Source organism: Nyctereutes procyonoides, unplaced genomic scaffold (assembly GCF_905146905.1).
Source record: "Nyctereutes procyonoides isolate TBG_1078 unplaced genomic scaffold, NYPRO_anot_genome, whole genome shotgun sequence".
NCBI lineage: Eukaryota > Metazoa > Chordata > Mammalia > Carnivora > Canidae > Nyctereutes > Nyctereutes procyonoides.
In genome coordinates, this window is record NW_026575052.1 from 3663168 (window position 1) to 3681984 (window position 18817).

At 61.3% G+C, this 18817-nt stretch overlaps 2 protein-coding genes across 2 annotated transcripts; both read left to right on the plus strand.

Annotated features, from left to right (window-relative positions):
• Window positions 1–98: 98 nt before the first annotated feature.
• On the plus strand, window positions 99–5629 carry SLC25A34 (solute carrier family 25 member 34). The gene is made up of 5 exons (XM_055332895.1): window positions 99–1960; window positions 2538–2603; window positions 2693–2845; window positions 3167–3301; window positions 4171–5629. The coding sequence occupies exons 1-5, from the start codon at window positions 1541–1543 to the stop codon at window positions 4351–4353; spliced, it is 957 nt and encodes a 318-aa protein (XP_055188870.1). The 5' UTR covers window positions 99–1540; the 3' UTR covers window positions 4354–5629.
• A 353-nt stretch (window positions 5630–5982) lies between these two features.
• Window positions 5983–10556, plus strand: TMEM82 (transmembrane protein 82). The gene is made up of 6 exons (XM_055331037.1): window positions 5983–6269; window positions 6382–6454; window positions 6546–6720; window positions 7390–7804; window positions 9214–9401; window positions 9651–10556. The coding sequence occupies exons 1-6, from the start codon at window positions 6176–6178 to the stop codon at window positions 9744–9746; spliced, it is 1041 nt and encodes a 346-aa protein (XP_055187012.1). The 5' UTR covers window positions 5983–6175; the 3' UTR covers window positions 9747–10556.
• Window positions 10557–18817: the final 8261 nt, after the last annotated feature.

The window sequence follows — 18817 nt, forward strand, 5'->3', positions numbered from 1 at the left end:
CCCCCCTCTAAAGCCCCTCGGCCATTCATGCCATGATTTTCTTCCAGCCGCTGCTCTGCCGCCATGGGAGGCCCAGTCATCCACTGCCCCCGTGCCGCTCTCTGGAGCTCAGGCCATGAGGCTTCCTTGGCCTGACCTGACCTTTGCTCTCCTTCCTACTTCCTGCCGTGGCCAGCGAGGGGAAGCTACCCCTCTAGTCCCAGGGCAAGTGTCCGTGGCCAGCATCGCCAGCTCTCGGGGTGGGTGCCGGGCATTTGGGAGAAACCCAAGAGAGTCCACACTGTCCCGAGACCTCTTGTTGAGCTGCTGCCCTGGGGGCCCGCCGGAGGGTGCCAAGCTTACCAGGCCCAGGTTGGGGACGGGGTTGCTGGGAGGCCCTCTGGCACTCCGCACAGCCACCGCCAGGCCCTCACATCTGGGAGGGTGGGTGTGGAGGTGTAGAGTTGGGGTTCCCGGCACGGTGGCTCTGCCTCGGGTTCTCACTGGAGCGGGAATGACCCAGGGTGTGCATGGCAGGGGACAGTTGCCCTGGGGACAGAGGCCAAGGTGGGCAGGGTGGTGCTGGCCCCCAGCCTGAGCAGCCTGGACCCTTCTGGCAAAGGGCCACTCCCATACCCCGGCCTCTCCTCCAGGAACAGCCCAGAAAGGGCCCCCACCAGGAGGACGGGTAGGTCCTCATGGGGCCAGTGACCAAAGCCGCAGGCCACTCCTTGAGACACATGGCCCAGGGGCCCTGAAGACTTGGGAGGCAGGTCTAGGAGAAAGGAGCCAGATGTGGGGGTGGGGGGCAGGGGGCCGTGGGCCACCTCTTAGTGGGTGAAGCCCTGTGCTAGGCACGCTCTGCCCACATCCCTAATCCTCCAAAACACCTTGAAGTAGGTATTCAGATCCTTATGTTACAAATAGACTGAAGCTAAGAGAGAGGAAGTGACTCGCCCAGGGTCACATTCACAATCAGCTCCACAGGGTCGAGAAGCCCTTTGCCACCTCTGCTCTTCCTGACAGCGGGACCATAGGCGTGGGAGCCAGACTGGAAGACGGAGGCCGGCCACGGGGAGCCACGGGACGGTGCAGGGTGGTTGTGGGCGGTTGCTGCGTGGCCTGGGCGCTGAGCTGCAGCAGGACCCGCCCAAACAGAGGTGGGGCAGGGCCACCAGCCCTTTGCCCCAGGGCCAGAGGGAGGTCTGGAAGGCACAACAGCAGGAGGTGTCTCAGCTGATTGGCACCTTCTCCCTGCCCCCAATCTCCCTCCTGCTCCAGGTGACCTTTTCCCCAGATCCCAGGATCCAGGCACAGCCCTGCTGGGAGGTGTGGACAACTCAGACAGCTGGGGTTGGTCTGAGCCAGCAGGGGCGTGTCCCAGGCTCCGCCAGCCCTAGTGGCTCAGCAGAGCAGGGGGACTCCCGAGGCAGACCCGGGGCCACCGACGATCCGCCTGGGACCTCCGCCCAGACATGGCCCCAGGCCCCCTAGATCCCCAGCCCCTGTGACCGTGCAGGGGTGCAGGCAGCCTGAGCGCCACCACCCCAGGACTGTGCCCATGTCCCTGACCCAGGCACAGCCGGCCTCGGGAAGAGAGGCCAGGGAGACGGTGGCCCCAGCCGTGGACCTGGTGCTGGGCGCCTCGGCCTGTTGCCTGGCCTGCGTCTTCACCAACCCCCTAGAGGTGGTGAAGACGAGGCTGCAGCTGCAGGGGGAGCTGCAGGCCCGCGGCACGTACCCACGGCCCTACAGGGGCTTTGTGACCTCGGTGGTGGCTGTGGTCCGCGCCGATGGGCTGTGTGGCCTGCAGAAGGGGCTGGCCGCCGGCCTCCTCTACCAGGGCCTCATGAACGGCGTCCGCTTCTACTGCTACAGCCTGGCATGCCAGGCTGGCCTCACCCAGCGGCCTGGTGGCACCGTGGTCGCGGGCGCCGTGGCTGGGGCACTGGGAGCCTTCGTGGGGAGCCCTGCTTACTTGGTGAGTGCCTTGTCTCCATCCTCCACCACCCCGTGACCCAGCTCCTTCGGCCGGCGGCTCTGGAGCCTTCCAGACCAGCCCTGGTACCGGGTGGAGTGGGCCAGGCTGGACGGGGCCGCTCCCGGGACAGTCCTGCTCCGGGGTTGGAATCTGCCCCTTGGCCCAAAGCACCAGAGTCTTGCCTGGATGCTCGTTCTCCTGGGCCCCTGCCCCGCTTGGGCCTGAGCCACGGGAGGGCGCAGAGGGTGGTGGGACATGTGCTGGCTCAAACCCAGCGTGGTCACTTGTCTCCCCGTGTGGCCTAGCAGGTTAAGAATAAGCGAGGCCCCCGCGTCCAAGGCTGCATGCTGGATGCTGAATAGTCCTTATCCCACTTAGTCCAGAGAACAGCTTGTCGAGCGGAGCAGACGGGCTGGGAGAAGGTTTGGTGACTTGCCCCAGGTTACACGGAGACGCAGACCCCGAGCCTCACCCCAGCCCTATTCCACACGCTCCCTAAGCTGTGGGTGTGGGCTCGTGGGGGTCTGGATGTCGAGGCACAGCTCATCCAGTCCCCCTGTCACATCTGGTCTCACAGATCAAAACGCAGCTGCAGGCCCAGACCGTGGCCGCGATGGCCGTGGGCCACCAACATCATCACCAGGTAGGAACCGGGGCCCGCAGAGCTCCCTGGGCTGGATGGGCCCTGAGGGGGCAGGGGCTGCCTGGTGACCCAGTGCCTTCTCCCTACAGAGTGTTCTGGGTGCCTTGGAGACCATCTGGCGGCAGCAGGGCCTGGCAGGGCTGTGGCGGGGCGTGGGGGGAGCTGTGCCCAGAGTCATGGTCGGCTCAGCCGCCCAGCTGGCCACCTTTGCCTCTGCCAAGGCCTGGGTGCAGGAGCAACAGGTGAGGAGGACCATCTGCCTGCTTTCTCCCTGTCTGGGCCCTTGTCACGCCCTGGCATCTCCCCAGCTGGACCCCCACCTAGGGAAGCCCAGGGGGAGGTGACAGCCAGGGCCCCTAAAGAAAGCCGAGGACCCTGGCTCTGCCCTCGTGCCCAGCGGGTGTGTGGGGCCAGCAGTGAGCCCTAACACTGCGAAGGAGCTGGGATGGGCGAATGGCCGGAGGCACCTGGCCTACTCCCTTTCCCCAGCTCTCCGGGCCCCCAAGTGCTGGGAGGGTGCAGGGAGGACGGCTGCATGGGTCAGAGCCTGCACCACCCCGCAGTGGCTCCCGGAAGACAGCTGGCTGGTAGCCTTGGCTGGAGGCATGATCAGCAGCGTCGCTGTGGCTGCAGTCATGACCCCCTTCGACGTGGTCAGCACACGGCTCTACAATCAGCCCGTGGACGGAACCAGCAGGGTGAGCGGGGGGGGGGTGCAGTGGGAGGGGGGGGCATGGGGAGCTGGAGGGCACCCCCGGGCAGAGGCAGAGCGAGAAGGGGGGTGCAGTGGGAGGGGTGGGAGTGTGGGGACCTGGAGGACACCTCAGGGCAGGAGCAGAGTGAGCAGGGGTGGTACAGTGGGGGCTGTGGGGACATGGGGAGCTGGAGGGCACCCCCAGGGCAGGGGCAGAGCGAGCAGAGGAAGGTACGGCGGGGATGGGGGGTGGCATGGGGAGCTGGAGGGCACCTCCCCGCATGCATGTGCACACACACACACACACACACACACAGCCAGAGACACACGGACATGTGACACACGTGCAAACACACTGACCTGGCTTGTTTGCTGGGCACCTGTGTCCCACACATGGGCTAATAAGCATTTTCCCAGCTGGATTTCTTTCTCTCCTCACAACCACCTTAATTTTCCTGATGAGGAAACTGAAGTGACATCAGAGAGACCCGGTGCTGTGCCTGAGGTCACCTGGCTGATAAGTGCAGGAGCCTGAATGGGAATCCAGGCCTGACCCCACGGCCTCACAGACACACAGGCCATCATGTACACCAGGGCAGGTTGGGCTCAACACAAAGGCGCCCTCCAAAGGCTGAGTCAGGGACGAAACCCACCCGTGTGCCACTAGCCAAGCTCGGCGCCCCACCCCGGGCATGGGGCCGCGTGGCCTGGAGGAGGAAGTCCCTTCTTAAATTTCACAGCCTAAAGGGCCACCTTTCTGTAATTTGCTCAGCTTGGGGAGAGTGTCTCTGCTGTTGTGCCACAGAAGCCCCTGCACACAGACACCCCCAGCTGTGACCCCTGTGGTGACCTCCACCCTGTGTCTGTCCCCAGGGCCAGCTGTACAGTGGCCTTGCCGACTGCCTGGTGAAGATCTGGCGGCAGGAGGGCCCCCTTGCACTCTACAAGGGTCTGGGCCCGGCCTACCTGCGCCTGGGCCCCCACACCATCCTCAGCATGCTCTTCTGGGACGAGCTCCGGAAACTGGCTGCGCGGGGCCAGCACCAGGGCACCTAGGCCGCATCCCTCATGTCCCTGTCCTGACACAGCCCGGGGCCTGGCAGGAAGCCACGGCCCACGCCCGCTGGGAATGGCTGTCTCAGAGCAGGCCACGGGTCCAAGGCCAGTGTGCACAGCTCTGGTCAACCCAGACCCATGGCCCACCCAGGGCCGGGGCATCTGCTCTGGCTCACCAGCCACTCGGTTCTCCAGCAAGTTCTCTTCCTTGTCTGTACTGGGCTAGCTTATCCCAGAGCCTTACCCATTATCATAATAACTGCTCCAGGGCATGGCCACCACCACGAGTGGGTCACCCACATGCATCAGCTTGCTTAGTCCTCTGAGACTGTGAAATCCTCTTCTACCCGAGGCTCAGCAAAGTGAAGCGCTTTGACCAAAGCCACACCGCTTGGAAGTGGCGGAACCAGGACTGGAACTTAGCTCTGCCCAGCCCGGACTGGTGCCCCTGGCAAGAGCCAGGGCCGTGGGGGCTGGAGCGCCCCCGAGGGTCACCATACAGGTGGGGAGGCCCTAGGATGCACCGGGAGGCCATCGTGTCACATCTGCGTTGGCAAGCTCGGGCTGCCATGAGAAGCGCCCCAGACCAGGAGGCTCACACAACAGCCGCTGTCTCACAGCCTAGAGGCCACAAGTCCAAGGTCGAGGGGTCAGCAGGGTTGGCTTCTCCTGTCCTCTTCTCCCTGGGTCCTCGCGGGGTCTTCCTGCTGTGCCCGTCCATGTCCTAATAGGACAGCAGTCACATTGGGTTAGCACCCACCCTAATATCCTCATCTTAACCTAATCACCTCTTCTGAGACCTCACCTCCAAGTACAGTCACACCCTGGGGGTTAGAACATCCGAATGCGGGCGGGGGGTGGGGTAGGTGGGGGGACATCATTCGGCCTGGAACATCAGCTGCTCCTGCGGGCCCCCTAGACGCCCGGCACTGCGGGCACTTGCACAGATCCTCAGGCCAGTTCTGAAAGGGAGCCCTTGCTGTGCCCATTCTTCAGATGAGGAGGCTGAGGCCCGGGGCCGGGAAGCGACCCGCCTACGGTCAGTGGCAGAGCCCGGTGTCCTCAGCCCGGGTCCTTTCCCCCAGCTGCAGCCACACTCCCCCCAGGGAGCATGTTGTGAGGCCCAGGCCGGCCGACCTTGGGCTTCGGGACACCGAGTCCCTGGAGGGGATGGGGCGGGCCCGGTGGCGGCTCCTGGCTATCCGGCCTCCCACCGCTGTTCCAAGGGGCGCCCCTGCCACACACTCCAAACCAATAAAGTTTTCTATTTTGTTCACTTCATGACTCCCTTCCCTTCTGTGGGCAGCGTCAGGCTCCCTCACCCCGGAACCGCTGCGCTGGGCCCCTGGGCGCTCTCTCCTCGGTCCCTGGGGGGGGGGGTGAGGACTGCAGGGACGTGGGCCAGCGCCACCCTGCCGGCGGCCGCCACCTGGAGGACAGAGGACAGAGGACGGCAAGGCCGCAGCCGGGGGAGGGGGAGGAGGCCCAGCTGGGTCCCACCGCAGGCAGGCGGCAGAGAGGGGCCGAGGAGCCCGCCTCCAGACCTCAGGCTGGGGGGGGGGGCGCCTTCCAGACCTCAGGCTGCGGGGCAGAGCCCAGCTGCAGGGCTACAGTGGGGGCTTCCGGAGGGCACCCCTATGAGCAGGGACAGAGGCCCCCCTCATGCTGCCCAAATGTGGAGCCCCCAGAACGCTGAGGCCCGGAAGGCGCGGCCCCCCCTCCCCTCCCCGCTGGACTTCTGACCCGCCTCGCCCCTCCCCTCCGCGCTGACACCTTTGCCCTGAGCAGCCTCCTCCGGCGCAGGCTGGGGCTGATCCGCGCCATGGCCATGTTCTCCCTGCCCTCCCTCCCCTCCTGGCTCCCCAGCCTCTCATCCCCGCAGTGGGGCTCCGGCCTCCTCGACCCCGTCCTGCAGGGTGAGCGCCGCCCCGTCGGGCAGCTCCGGGCAGCTCTGGGCAGGACCCCCCCTCGGCCGTGGGCCCCCCGGCACCCCTAACCCGGCCCCCTCGCCGCCCCCCCGCCCCTCAGGCCTCATCGGGGCCTGCGGAGTCTCGGTCCTCAACAGCCTCCTGAGGGTCTACTTCTTCGTGAGCTGTGCCAGGTGAGCGTCTGCCCACCCCGCCCTCGGGCCCCACAGAGCTTCCCGGCCCCGCGGGTGGGCCTGCCCCCGCCCACGCCCCTGTGCCCCACAGCAACCCCCGGCAGCGGCTGGAGAGGCAGCGGCTGCGGGCCCGGTGGGCTTTGCTGGACGCGGTGCACCTGGCCGGCCTGGCCCTGATCCTGACGGTCCTGGGGGCCCGGGTGGCCGCCCTCGTGGTGCTCGAGTTCTCCCTCCGGGCTGTGTCCACGCTGCTCTCCCTGCGCAAGGTAAGAGGCCCCGAGCAGGCGGGTGAGCCGCTGCGCGGCCGGGGCCCTAGTTTGCACCCCGGAGCACAGGAAGCGGGGCCCAGCTGGAGCACCCCGGCTCCTGGCCACCCCCCCTGTAAGCCGGAGCCTGCAGAGTGCACGCTGCCTCCTGGGGTTGGGGGGCCCGCAGCCCCCGGCCGAGAAGACAGCGGTGGCGGCTCCTGGCTATCCGGCCTCCCACGGGCCGCGCTGTGCCAGACACTGTGGGGGCGTCACCTCGAGCATCCTCACAGCCCTAGAGGGTAAAGCTCTGCTGTGATCTCCACAGATGGGGAGACTAAGGCTCAGGGACGGTGGGCGGCTTGTCCCGGGACAACGGGCAAGAAGTAGAGTCAGGCTTTGAACCCAGGGCGGGAAGGCTCTGAGCCACCAACTCTCAGCAAGCGCTCGGGGCCCAAGGAACCATCGGGGTGGAAAGTGAACAGGAGGATGGTCCCAGCAGGCCTTGACCCGAAGGCGGCAGTCCTTGGAGCATGACTGCAAGCTTCCGGCCGCCTCCAGCCCCCACAGAGTGGTCTGCGTGCCTTCCCGGCTCCCTCGTGTCCCCCCGCCCCGCCCCGTCCCCGCGGTGGGCGAGAGGCAGCCTGAGCGCCCACCACCGAGACCCCCCTTGGGCTCCCTCCCGCCCAGGGCTCCGAGAGGGAGAGGCTGCAGCTGTACCTGCTGTGCCAGTACTCGCTGGGCTGTGCGCTGAGCTGCGGCCTGAGCTTCCTGCAGGAGGGCGCCCCCCACCGCACCCTAAACCTGCTGCTGGGCCTCTGGCTGGCCGCACTGCTTAGCTCGGGCGCCCGGCGCCTCTGCCGCCACGTGAACCAGCTCTACGAGCTGCACAGCAGCCAGAACTACTGCGGGGTCTGCCTGGGTCTGCTGGCGGGCGCCCACCACCTCCCTCCGCTGCTGACCCGCGCCCTGGCCGTGGCCTTCGCTGTGGGTGACCTGGCGGCCGTGGCCCTCATCAACCAGGACTTCCCCACCACCTCGGACGCCGTGCGCTTCTGGACGCCGCTGGTCATCTGCTATGCCCTGCTGGTCATCTACATGCAGGGTAAGGGCCGCGGGGGCGCCGGGCAGCAGCTGGCCCACCTGGCGCTGGCATCCCGCGGTCTGACCCGGGCTCGGCGCGGTGCTAGGTTCCGGGGAGGCCAACAAGCGAAGGCCCAGTCTAGTGACGGAAGCCACACGGGGCAGCTCAGAGGGGCTGTAGCGTGCAGTGGGAGCCCTGAGGAGATAGAGCTTGAATGGGGTTTTTGTTTTTTAAGATTTATTTATTTATTTATTCATGAGAATACACAGAGAGGAGAGAGAGAGAGAGAGAGAGAGAGAGAGAGGCAGAGACACAGGCAGAGGGAGAAGCAGGCTCCATGCAGGGAGCCCGACGTGGGACACGATCCCGGTTCTCCAGGATCACGCCCTGGGCTGATGGCGGCGCTAAACTGCTGAGCCACCCGAGCTGCCCCTTGAACTGGGTTTTGAAGGATAAGTAGGACCCCCCCTGGGGGGTGTGTGTCTGTGGGGAAAAGAGATCCTGGCAGAGGGAACCCTACATGCCGGAGCCCAGAGGTGAGAGAAGGCATGGCACCGTCAAACAACTGAAAAAAAGTTGAGTGTGGGATGAGGCTGGCCAGCTTCACGGGGCCTGATGGAGAGCCCTCATCAGCCAGTCTGGCCGTCGGATGAGAAGCCACAGCAGGGTTTTCAGCAGGGGAGAGTGACCTGGTCAGATGTGGACCGTAGGAAGAGCCACCTGGCTGCAGTGGGGAGATGGCGTAGAAATGGCAGGAAAGGGAAGAGCGGTCAGGCAGAGAGCAGCAGGTGCCAAGGCCCTGAGGTGGAAGTGAGCTCGGCGTGTTTGATGACCAACAAGAAAACCTGGGTGGCCAGGGGTTAATAAGGAACGGGAGCAAGTCAGAGGTGAGGTGAGGTTGGAGAGCGGGCATGGTTCACATCAGGCAGGACCTCAAATGCAGTGGAAAGTCCTGGGAAGAATGTAAGCAAAGGAACGATTTCATCTCGTTGATGTGTTTAGAAGGTCACCAGCTGCTGAGCAGACATGGAATAGACTCGTGACCTACAAGGTCAAGAACAGAAGCCAGGAGCTGGGACTGGGCAGGGAGTGGGGACTTGGGCTCAGGTGGGGATCTACTTGGTGGAGAGAGTCTCCAAGGTTTCCTGATGGATCGGATGTGGGAGCACAGTCAGGAGACTCCTGCCACTTGGAGCTGGTGTGCTCCCCCCCACCCCCACTGCAGGCAGAGCACAGGCAGCCTGGGAGTGAGCATGCCGCCAGGGAGGCAGGTGCTCAGAGAGTGGAGATGGAGGGGGCGGTGCAAGGGGAGGGGATGGTGGGCGGGGGGGCTGGGCGGCCCAGACCCCGAGGCCCTGACCCAGCTGGACCTCAGGCCGGGGCCCCAGGCATGATGGCAGGCAGGTGGTGACAAGCACCCCGCCCCCCAGAGGAGCAGAGGCAGCAGCCTGGCCTGCAGGGCCAGGTCCAGACTTTGCTGGTGCGCATGGGTGGCCTCTTCGTGCTGCTGCTGACCGTGGGCAGCTGGCTGGACCTCCTGGGAATCCTCCTGTCCCTGCTGGGCGAGCTCTGGTGCCTGGCCAGCATCCACACTCTGCTGGACCTCTGCCAGATACAGGTGGGCGCTCCACCCCGCGCGTCCCCCAAACACTGAGCCCTGGCTCCAGGCCACCCGAGGAGCCTCGACAGGCCCGAGTTTAAGAAGAGCAGGGGTGGGGGCAGAAGGAGCTGAAATCCCCTCTCCCTCCTGGCATTAACCTTGGACCCTCAGAGGTCCTGCATGGGAGGAGGGGTCTGGGTAACCGGAGGCCTGAAGTCCCCAGCAGAGGATGGGGGGACTGAGAGGTGTCCTCCATCCTTCCCTCAGGATTCTCCATCCCAGAGGCCTTCGGTGTCAGCTCCAAGGCAGCCTCAGTCCCAGCCCTCAGCACGTGCTCAGCCCCAGGGGACAGCCCCCTCCTGACCTGCCGTAGCAAAGACTCAGAGTCTGTCTCAGGCCCACCCGGGCTCATCCAGAGGCCTGGACCCCAGGACACTGCCCCGAAGCAGGGGGGCAGGCTGGCCCCCACCTGGGGGCTCCGTGGAGGGAGGGGAGGGTTTGGGGCTGGGCCCTCTAAAGGGGGGGCATGTGGAGGCCGCTGGGTGAAGCCCTATGTTTCTCAGCCCCCTCGGACCCGCCTTCCCTGGGAGACTATTGCGTTCTCTGAATGGCCCCCCTTCACCGCCCCCTCCACAAACAGTAATAAAGATGATTTTTTTCAACCTGCGCTTAGAATCATGAACACACAGAGGGAAAGAGGCCGTCCTGGGGCCACACAGCCCTTCTGGCTGGGGCTGGGTCCCCTGGGGTGTAGGTCAGTATTGAGGTGGCTGAGGAAGCGACAGGGACGCGGCGGCGTGGACTCGTGGTCTATACAGCAGCCACTCAGTTGTGGGTGGACGGTGTCTGTGTCCTGTCCCATCCTAGGCTAAGACCGTGGGGGTCCTTGCCACCTCAGCCTCGCTCCTCCGGGAGGCTACAGGGCATCTGGGAAGAGGCTGGGTACCAGCTCTGCCTACTTGCTGTGTGCCCTTAGGTGGGTCGCTGCCACTCTCTGAGCCAGTCCAAAGGAATATTGCCACATGTAGGGTGCTGACCACGTACCAAGCACTTTTATGATCTCATTTTGTTCTGACATCAGCCCACGACACAGATACTGTTATCCCTTTTTACAGATTCAGAAACAAGCTCAGGGGCCCCTGGGAGGCTCAGTGGGTGAACGACTGCCTTCAGCTCAGGGCATGACCCCAGGGTCCTGGGATCGAATCCTGCATCGAGCTCCCTGCAGAGAACCTGCTTCTCCCTCTGCCTGTGTCTCTGCCTCCCTCCCTGGGTTTCTCATGAATAAATAAATTAGAAATCTTTAAAAAAAGAGAAAGAAAGAAAGAAAGAAAGAAAGAAAGAAAGAAAGAAAGAAAGAAAGAAAGAAAGAAAGAAAAGAAGAAGAAGAAAGAAGAAGAAGAAGAAGAAAGAAAGAAAGAAAGAAAGAAAGAAAGAAAGAAAGAAAGAAAGAAAAGCTCAGAGAGGTTATGGAACTTGCTCAAGGTCACAGAGCTAGTTAGTGGCAAAGTCAAGATTTGAATCCAGGTGGCCTGAACCCCAGAGCTCAAGTGCTTTGCATGCTTCCTGCTACCCTCTTCTTGTTACGCACTGCGGCCAGGGAAGCCAGCAGAGGTGCACATAAAACAACAGGATGAGTCCATTCCTGGAAGGTTCTGGAATGTGGTTCCAGCCACCTTATGAGAGGCTCCATCACAGCCATGTTTTCCTGGCCCGGGCACCCAGCCCATGGGGACTGAGAGCCCTTTCCGAGGAGGGGCCCCACAGGCAAAGAAGACTCCCGGCTAGGGGCTTCCAGGGGGTTGCCAGGGTCAGGTTGTTCAGCAGTGGCAGAGGATGCACCAGGGGGAAGGGAGGCAAGAAGGCCCTTGGAGGATTCCAGGTTCCGGTGAGCCTTGCTTCTGAGCAAAGGCCACCGTGGTCACCCAAAAGCTACTGCTTCCAGACAGTCTGGTGTGGGATTCTCTGCTCCCCACCCCGGGGCACACCTGGCACACAGGGACAGGCTGGTTCCAGCTCATTCCTCCACAAAGGGCCACCCAACTGACAGCTGGAGCCCAGCCTCTGAGCCCTTGCTCTCCGGGCTCTACCCCCAGGAGGGCCCCTCAGCTCCAAAGTAACTGAGGTGGGGGAAATGCCTGTGGCTGCCCCCTCCCCCAATCCAGCCCCCCTCTGCCTGGGAATGCGCTCAGCTCCCTCTGGGCAGGAAACTTGCCCCAGTCTGGGAGGAAATGGCTCAGTGATTGGGCACAGAGCCAGCCCTTACCAGACCCAGACTGGGCACCGGGTTCCGACTCGGGCCTGATGTTTTTGCTGGAAGGTTCCCGGGCCCCCTGGACCCCAGTACAGTCTGGGACCCAGTGGGGACAGGGCTGGGAGGGGATTGGATTTGGCGGTCCTTTCCTTTTTACGGACAGAAGGACTGTTTCCAAACAAAAATTGGGGCCATGTGAGTTGGAATAGGATTCTCTTCTTATCTATTATTTTTGTGAGAAGTCTGACTAGGGTCTGAAAATTAGATCACTCTAAGTGAGGCGTTTAGCAAACTTCCACACCAAACAAAGAAAAACAGGCCTGAAGTCCAAAGAGCAGAGGAAATCCAGGAGGTATGGTCTGGAAGGGGGTATGAAGCCAGGACTTGTTGTTCCGCAGAGACCGTGAGAACCCGAATCCCGGGCCTGGACCAGCATCCTTGTGAAAAGGCGGGAGACCAGGGCCCCTAGTCTCGGCTAAGAGGGGACAGTAACCTCCAGGGCAGCCTCCTCCCTCCTGAGCCCCCTACTTCCGGCTCTTCTGAGCTATGGGATGGTCCCTTCGGGCATCTGCATACCTTCCCCTATCCGCTCGTTCACACGTACCTACTGATCATCTGCGTGGGGCTGGGCTCTGGGCTGGAAAAGATGCACAAGCAGCAAGTGTCCTGCAAAGAAACATAGAGCTGGGTGAGAGGCCAGAGTGGCAGGAGGTTGGGGCGAGTGGGCTGTGGAGAATATGTGTGTCAGCCACAGCTGCGTAACAGGTGGCCCCCAAAGCTCGCAGCTTAAACGACAGACCTTCATCATCTCACTCTTTTTTGAGAGAGAGAGAGAGAGAGAGAGCGCATGCTTGAGTGGGGGTAGGTTGGGGGCAGGGAGGGTGGCAGAGAGGGAGAATTTTTTTTTAAGATTTTATTTATTCATGAGAGAGGAGAGAGAGAGACAGAGAGGCAGAGACATAGGCAGAGGGAGAAGCAGACTCCATGCAGGGAGCCCGATGTGGGACTCGATCCCAGGACCCCGGGGTCATGCCCTGAGCCGAAGGCCGACGCTCAATCCCTGAGCCACCTGGGCGTCCTGGGAGAGAGAGAATCTCGAGCAGGCTCCACATCCAGCTGGAGCCCAACACGGGCTTGATCTCATGACCCTGAGATCATTCACCTGAACCGAAATCAAGAGTCAGGTGCTCAACCGACTGAACGTCGCAGGCGTCCCCACTGTCTTTTTCCGTGGGTCGGGTCCCACAGCCTGGAAGGGTCCACTGGCTCAGGTTCTCCTCACAGACACAGACAAGGCGCCGGCCAAGGCTCTGGTGTCACCCTAAGGCGTGGCTGGGGTAGGATCCGCCTCCGAGCTCACTCACATGGTGGTCGGCGGGATTCAGTGCCTTGTGGGCTACTGGGACCCAGAGCCTCGGGTCGTCTCTGCCTGTTGGCTGTGGGGTCTCCTCGCCACGTGCGCCTCTCCACGGACGGCTGACGTGGCAGCTGGCCTCCCTCAGAGCCAGCCAGTGAGGGAGAGAGGAAGAGAGAAGACAGCAGGACGGAAGCCACAGGCCTCTTGTAGCCGCGTGTTAAACGCAGCACCCGTCGCTCTTGCTGCGTTCTCTTGGTTAGAAGCGGGTCTCCGAGCCTCGGCCCACCCGAGACGAGGGCCTTGCACAAGACACGGCGGAGGGTGCGGAGCCTTGGAGGCCACCTTTGAAGCTGCCTTCCACGGAGGCCTTCTCTGAACGGACCGAGGGAACAAGCCAAGCACGAAGCTGAGGGAAGAATACCCCAGCTGAGGGAACAGCACGGGCAAAGGCCCTGAGGTGGCCACGAGCTGAGAATATTGTAGAAACAGCAGGAAATGCAGCGTGGCCGGAGCATCAGAGAGGATGGAGTGGCAGGAACGAGGTTTGCAGGATGCCTGGGGGGCTCAGCAGTTGAGCGTCTGCCTTCAGCCCGGGGATCCTGGGATCGAGTCCCGCATCGGGCTCCCCACATGGAGCCTGCTTCTCCCTCTGCCTGTGTCTCTGCCTCTCTCTGTGTCTCTCATGAATAAATAAATAAAATCTTTTAAAAAAAAAAAAAGGAATGAGGTTGTGGAGGTGGGCGGGGACCAGATCGCCCAGGGCCCCGGTGAGGGTCAGGACGGCAGCCCACGGAGTGTGCGCAAGGGAGCGGCACAATGTGGCTTCTGCTTTCAAAGGATTCTTCTTGCTGCTTGTGGAACAGACAGTGCAGAAACAGAAAACCAGCTTGGAAGCATTTGGAATTAGCCCCATGAGATGATGATGACTTGGGAATAATAACCCAGGGCTTGGACCAAGGTGGTAGCCAAGGAAGTAGCCCCAAGTGGCTGGACCGGATTGGATGCGTGGATATGGACGCATCGTGAAGAGTTCCTAGGGCTTCCGGACCAATTAGATGTGGGTTTGAGAGAACGAGAAGAATCCGGGACTCTGGATTGGCTTTTTGGCTGGAAGAACCGGGTGAACAAGGTGGGAAGCATGTGGGGCAGAGCAGGGCCACCTCCCGCAGGGCCGGTCAGCGTCGACGGGAAGGCCGGGGGTTACGAGGCGTGTGATGCAGTCTGGGGCCAGGAGGGGCTCCGTGGGGGCCCTGCTCTTGCCAGCCGGTCTGGCCATCAGAGTGGAGATGCGTGGTCAAGGAGTAAGAGCAGGGCCAGTCCAATTTTAGGGGCCCCTTTAGAGGAGAAACAATACACGATTTGTACCAAAGTGAGTAGTAGTGGGGCGGCTGGGGGCTCAGTTGCTCAGGTCATGATCCCGGGGTCCTGGGATCGAGCCCCGCGTCAGGCTCCCTGCTCAGCGGGGAGCCTGCGTCGCCCTCTCCCTCTGCCTGCCGCTCCCCCTGCTTGTGCTCTCTCTCTGTCAAACAAATAAATAAGATCTTAAAAAAATATATAAAGTGAATAGTGATCGAACGATACAGAAAAGCGTAATAAATTGCTGGAAGCCTCAAGACTTGGGTTCCTTCTTCTGACGTCTCCCTGGGCAGGGTGCCAGGAGCATTTAATGGAGAATGCTTCCTGGGTGTGACCCGGCTGCCCCCCAGCAACCCTCACGGGTGCCCCTATGAGTAAGAGGCCTACACACTCACAGTAAACCCACCTTGGCTAAGAGAGGAGTGGGGAGGCCAGCTGGGGGGTCAGGAAGGGGTCTCAGGGATGGGGGGTGCTGAGACAGATGAAGCCAAGGGTGGGGGGGTCCCTGGCAGGGATGGGGGCTCAAGTGGGAGGAATGGGATCTGTGAGGTGTTTGAACCGGGGCTCAGCCTTGGCAAGTGGCCGAGGGCTTAGGGCAGTCTCAGGGACCTCAGGGACCGTACTAACACCAGGATTTCCCCCTCTCTGCCCTAGAAAGGGCTCTGACCTGCAAGGCCGGGGTCAGCGAGGGGCCTTCCCAGCCCGCTGAGCCTCAAGCCCCCTCCCTGCCCACCCCTCACTCCAGAGCCCGTGCTGATTGGCTAAGTGCAGGCAAACCGTGGGAACCAACCAGCCCAGACAGTGTCAGTTCCCTCAGGGGGGCCCCCCCACCCTCCACCCGTACCAGGAGGGGATTAAGACCCAGACAATGTTGTCACAGCCAGGTCTGGGAGGCTAGGCCCTGTGTGGCCCCAGGGACAGAGGCTTGGGGCCTGAGAGGAGGGGAATTTATATGGCTATAATGTGGTCCAGTCTGCTCCCTGTTGATTTTCATTTTATTTTATTTTATTTTTAAAGATTTTATTTATTCATGAGAGACACACAGAGAGAGGCAGAGACACAGGCAGAGGGAGAAGCAGGCTCCCTTCGGGGAGCCCGATGTAGGACTCGATTGCGGGACTCCAGGATCACGACCAGAGCGGAAGGCAGACGCTCAACTACCGAGCCACCCAGGTGGCCCCTTATTCTTTTTTTTAAAGATGTCTTAAAAAGAGCCAAAGCTCAGGGTGTGATCCCAGAGTTCTATGATCGAGTCCCACATTGGGCTCACCACTGAGCCCCCCAGCGTTCCGCCCCCTTGGTTTTCGTTTTGTTTTGTTTGCCCCCTTGGGTTTCCACCGTCTCCCTACACACCTGCCCATCGGTACGTTTGCCTGGATCAGGCCGCCTGAGTTTTTTGTTTTGTTTTTTTAAATTTTTCTTTATTTATGATAGTCACACAGAGAGAGAGAGAGAGAGAGAGGCAGAGACACAGGCAGAGGGAGAAGCAGGCTCCATGCACCAGGAGCCCGACGTGGGACTCGATCCCGGGTCTCCAGGATCGCGCCCTGGGCCAAAGGCAGGCGCTAAACCGCTGAGCCACCCAGGGATCCCCAGACCGCCTGAGTTTAAATGGAGCTCATGTGCTAGCCTTGTGACCCTGAGCAGTCACCCTGTCTGCGGACGGAACAGGGCAGGCGGGAGGGCACCCAGAGGCCCACTCAGGCCCCCCACCCTTCCACGGGAACTCGGCCTCAGTCGCGCCCTCTGAGGTGAAGGGTGGGCGCCCACGTCCGAGGCTGGGGATGGGAGGCGGCGCCAGTTCAGGCCGATGCTGAACCACCTAGAGGAGGAGGGGAGGGAAGGGCCCCGGCCTCCCCCATCAGGCCGCCTGACTAATCCCGGATAGACAGCTGAGCACAGGGCAGCCTGGGGGGCTCAGCGGTTTAGCGCCGCCTTCAGCCCAGGGCGTGATCCTGGGGTCCCGGGATCGAGTCCCACGTCGTCGGGCTCCCTGCATGAAGCCTGCTTCTCCCTCTGCCTGTGTCTCTGCCCCTCTCTCTCCCTCTCTGTGTCTCTCATGAATAAATAAAATCTTGAGAAAGAAAGAAAGCTGAGCACATCTGCATTTCACATCCAAATTCCAGCAGGTCTGACTCCAAAGCCCAAGCCCTTTACAGCTCACTGCCCATCACTCCTTCTCACATGATTTGCATATGCAGCTACTTAATCCCCCCCAGTCCAACTGGTGCATTTGGTAGGAATTACTGCGTCCATAGATGCGCTAAGCTGCGTGCTGGAGACCCAGAGAGTGATGGGACACGGCCTTGCTTCCAGTCTCATGGGGAAAGCGTAGTGGTGCAACTGAGCAGCCTTGGGATGTAACCACGGGATGGACATGACCCCTAAGCCTGCCTGGAGGAATCAGGACAGGCTTCTCAAAAGTGGGGACAGGGATGCAGAGTTTGCCAGGAGGAGGAGATGATCCAGGCCCATGGGGTCTCACCAGTCTTCACCATGACTCTGCGACAGAAACACCATTTTAACCTGTTGAAGACCAGACAAGAAAAAAGAGAATGCATTAGCTCCAGAGGGAAGACTTCAGGCATGGCTGGATCCAGCAGCTCAAGTGATGAGATCAGTTACCTCTCCTCTTTCTCATCTCTGTTCCCCTGCCCTCTGTGTTGGTCCAAGTGCTTGTAAAAATGGTGCCAAGCTTGCATCCTGGCAGCCTGGAAAAACGGTGCCTCTTTCTAAATGGTTCCAGCCAGGCACTGAGAGTGGGGGAGTGGGGTTCCTCAAACAGAAATTGGATGCTGTTACCAGAATCCGGGAAAGTGATGCTGGCTGACTGGAACCAGGATGTCCCTTGGATTCTCGGGTAGAACCAAGCACTTTAGGGCGGCCCAGGTGGCTCAGCAGTTTAGCACCGCCTTCAGCCCAGGGCCTGATCCTGGTGTCCTGGGATCAAGTCCCACACTGGGCTCCCTGCCTGCTTCTCCCTCTGCTTGTGTCTCTGCCTCTCTCTCTCTCTCTCTCTCTCTCTCTCTCTCTCCCATTAATAAATAAAATCTTAAAAAAAAGAAGAAGAAAAAAAGAAGAACCAAGCACTTTGTTCCTCTCACGGTGATATCCGTGGATCTCTGTCCTCTACCGCCAGGGAAAGGAAAGGAACTCATCTCTGACCACCTGCCAAGCACCGGGCATATTTACCCACATTCATCCATCAAATCCTCACAGTGAAACCATGGTTTTCACCTGGGCTACCCCCAGGTTACAAGAGTAAACCAAGGCCCACAGAGAAGTGATTGGCCCCAGGTAACTGGCTGACAAGTGGCGGAGCTGGAATCACCCACAGATGCTGGTTTCACTCATATCTGCTTGGGCAGGGGTGGGGGCACTCTCTGGACCCCGACACCCCCTGCCCAGCCCCACACACAGTAGGTGCTCAGGAAGTAAGTGCTGAACTGATCTGACTCCCAGCAGGCAGAGCAGGGGATGCAGGAAGGAACAGGGGCAGAGCCAGGACCGGGAGGCCCAGGGGGGCTTCTGGGGCCGTTGGCCAAGAAGTGGACCCCCTGCCCCGACCCGGATGTGTGACTTCATGCAGCTGTATGTCTGCCCCCCATCCCCCACCCTGGGGCTGACAGTTCTGACCTGGCAGATGCTTCCCTTCCTCAAGGCCTCTGGGCCGGTGGGGGCTGTGGCTCCGGAAACCTTGACCCTGTTCCGGGCTCTCACTGCCCAGCGTGTGGACTGTGAACAGCGAGCTCTGGAGACCAGGCGAGGGTGACGTGAGAACAGCCATCGGTGGGCACTGACGATGGGCCCGGCCCTGGGGTGGCCTTCTAGTGCCTCTGTCCCCACAGTTCTGCACAGGGAACCATTCACGATCCCATTTGAGGGTATCTGGTCCAGTTCCCCAATGGGTTTTTGTTTTGTTTTGTTTTTTGAAAGGTTTTATTTTGAAGTAATCTCTACCTGCAATGTGGGGCTCGAACCCATGACCCTGAGATCAACAGTTGCATGTTCTACTGACTGAACCAGCCCGGCACCCCTCCCCTCTGTTACAGGTGAGGAAACAGAGCCTCAGAGAGGGAAGGAGCTTGTCTGAGGTCACCGCCAGCACCAGAATGCTGGGAATTAAGCCCAAGGCTGACCTCCAAGCCCATGTATTCCCACGGCCTCCCGTCCCTGGACCGTCCTCCCCTGTTCTTCTCACGGCTGGCTCCTCCTCATCTCAGCTTGAACGGTACCCGCCCCCCGAGAGGCCTTCCCTACGCTCACCCACACACTCCTTCCTGGCACATGTCCCCATGTAGTATGGTCACTGGTAGTAACTGTCCTGTTAATCTGTGGTACATGTTGCTCCTTCCTCCTCCCCCCCCCCCCCGGCCCCGTAAGTTCCTTGAGGACAAGGATGGATTGTGTCTGACTGGATTCCCTTGGGCTCCTTGACTCGTTTCAGCACGTAGGGACGGGGCAACA

What these genes read in the sequence shown, in the direction of transcription:
- SLC25A34 (XM_055332895.1), top strand. Translation starts at nt 1,541, where the DNA reads ATGTCCCTGACCCAGGCACAGCCGGCCTCGGGAAGAGAGGCCAGGGAG. An exon ending in GCCACCAACATCATCACCAG is followed by an intron (nt 2,604 to 2,692) that starts GTAGGAACCGGG and finishes TTCTCCCTACAG; the next exon opens with AGTGTTCTGGGTGCCTTGGA. An exon ending in CCTGGGTGCAGGAGCAACAG is followed by an intron (nt 2,846 to 3,166) that starts GTGAGGAGGACC and finishes ACCACCCCGCAG; the next exon opens with TGGCTCCCGGAAGACAGCTG.
- TMEM82 (XM_055331037.1), top strand. Translation starts at nt 6,176, where the DNA reads ATGGCCATGTTCTCCCTGCCCTCCCTCCCCTCCTGGCTCCCCAGCCTC. An exon ending in CCTCGACCCCGTCCTGCAGG is followed by an intron (nt 6,270 to 6,381) that starts GTGAGCGCCGCC and finishes CCCGCCCCTCAG; the next exon opens with GCCTCATCGGGGCCTGCGGA. An exon ending in GCTGGTCATCTACATGCAGG is followed by an intron (nt 7,805 to 9,213) that starts GTAAGGGCCGCG and finishes CCCGCCCCCCAG; the next exon opens with AGGAGCAGAGGCAGCAGCCT.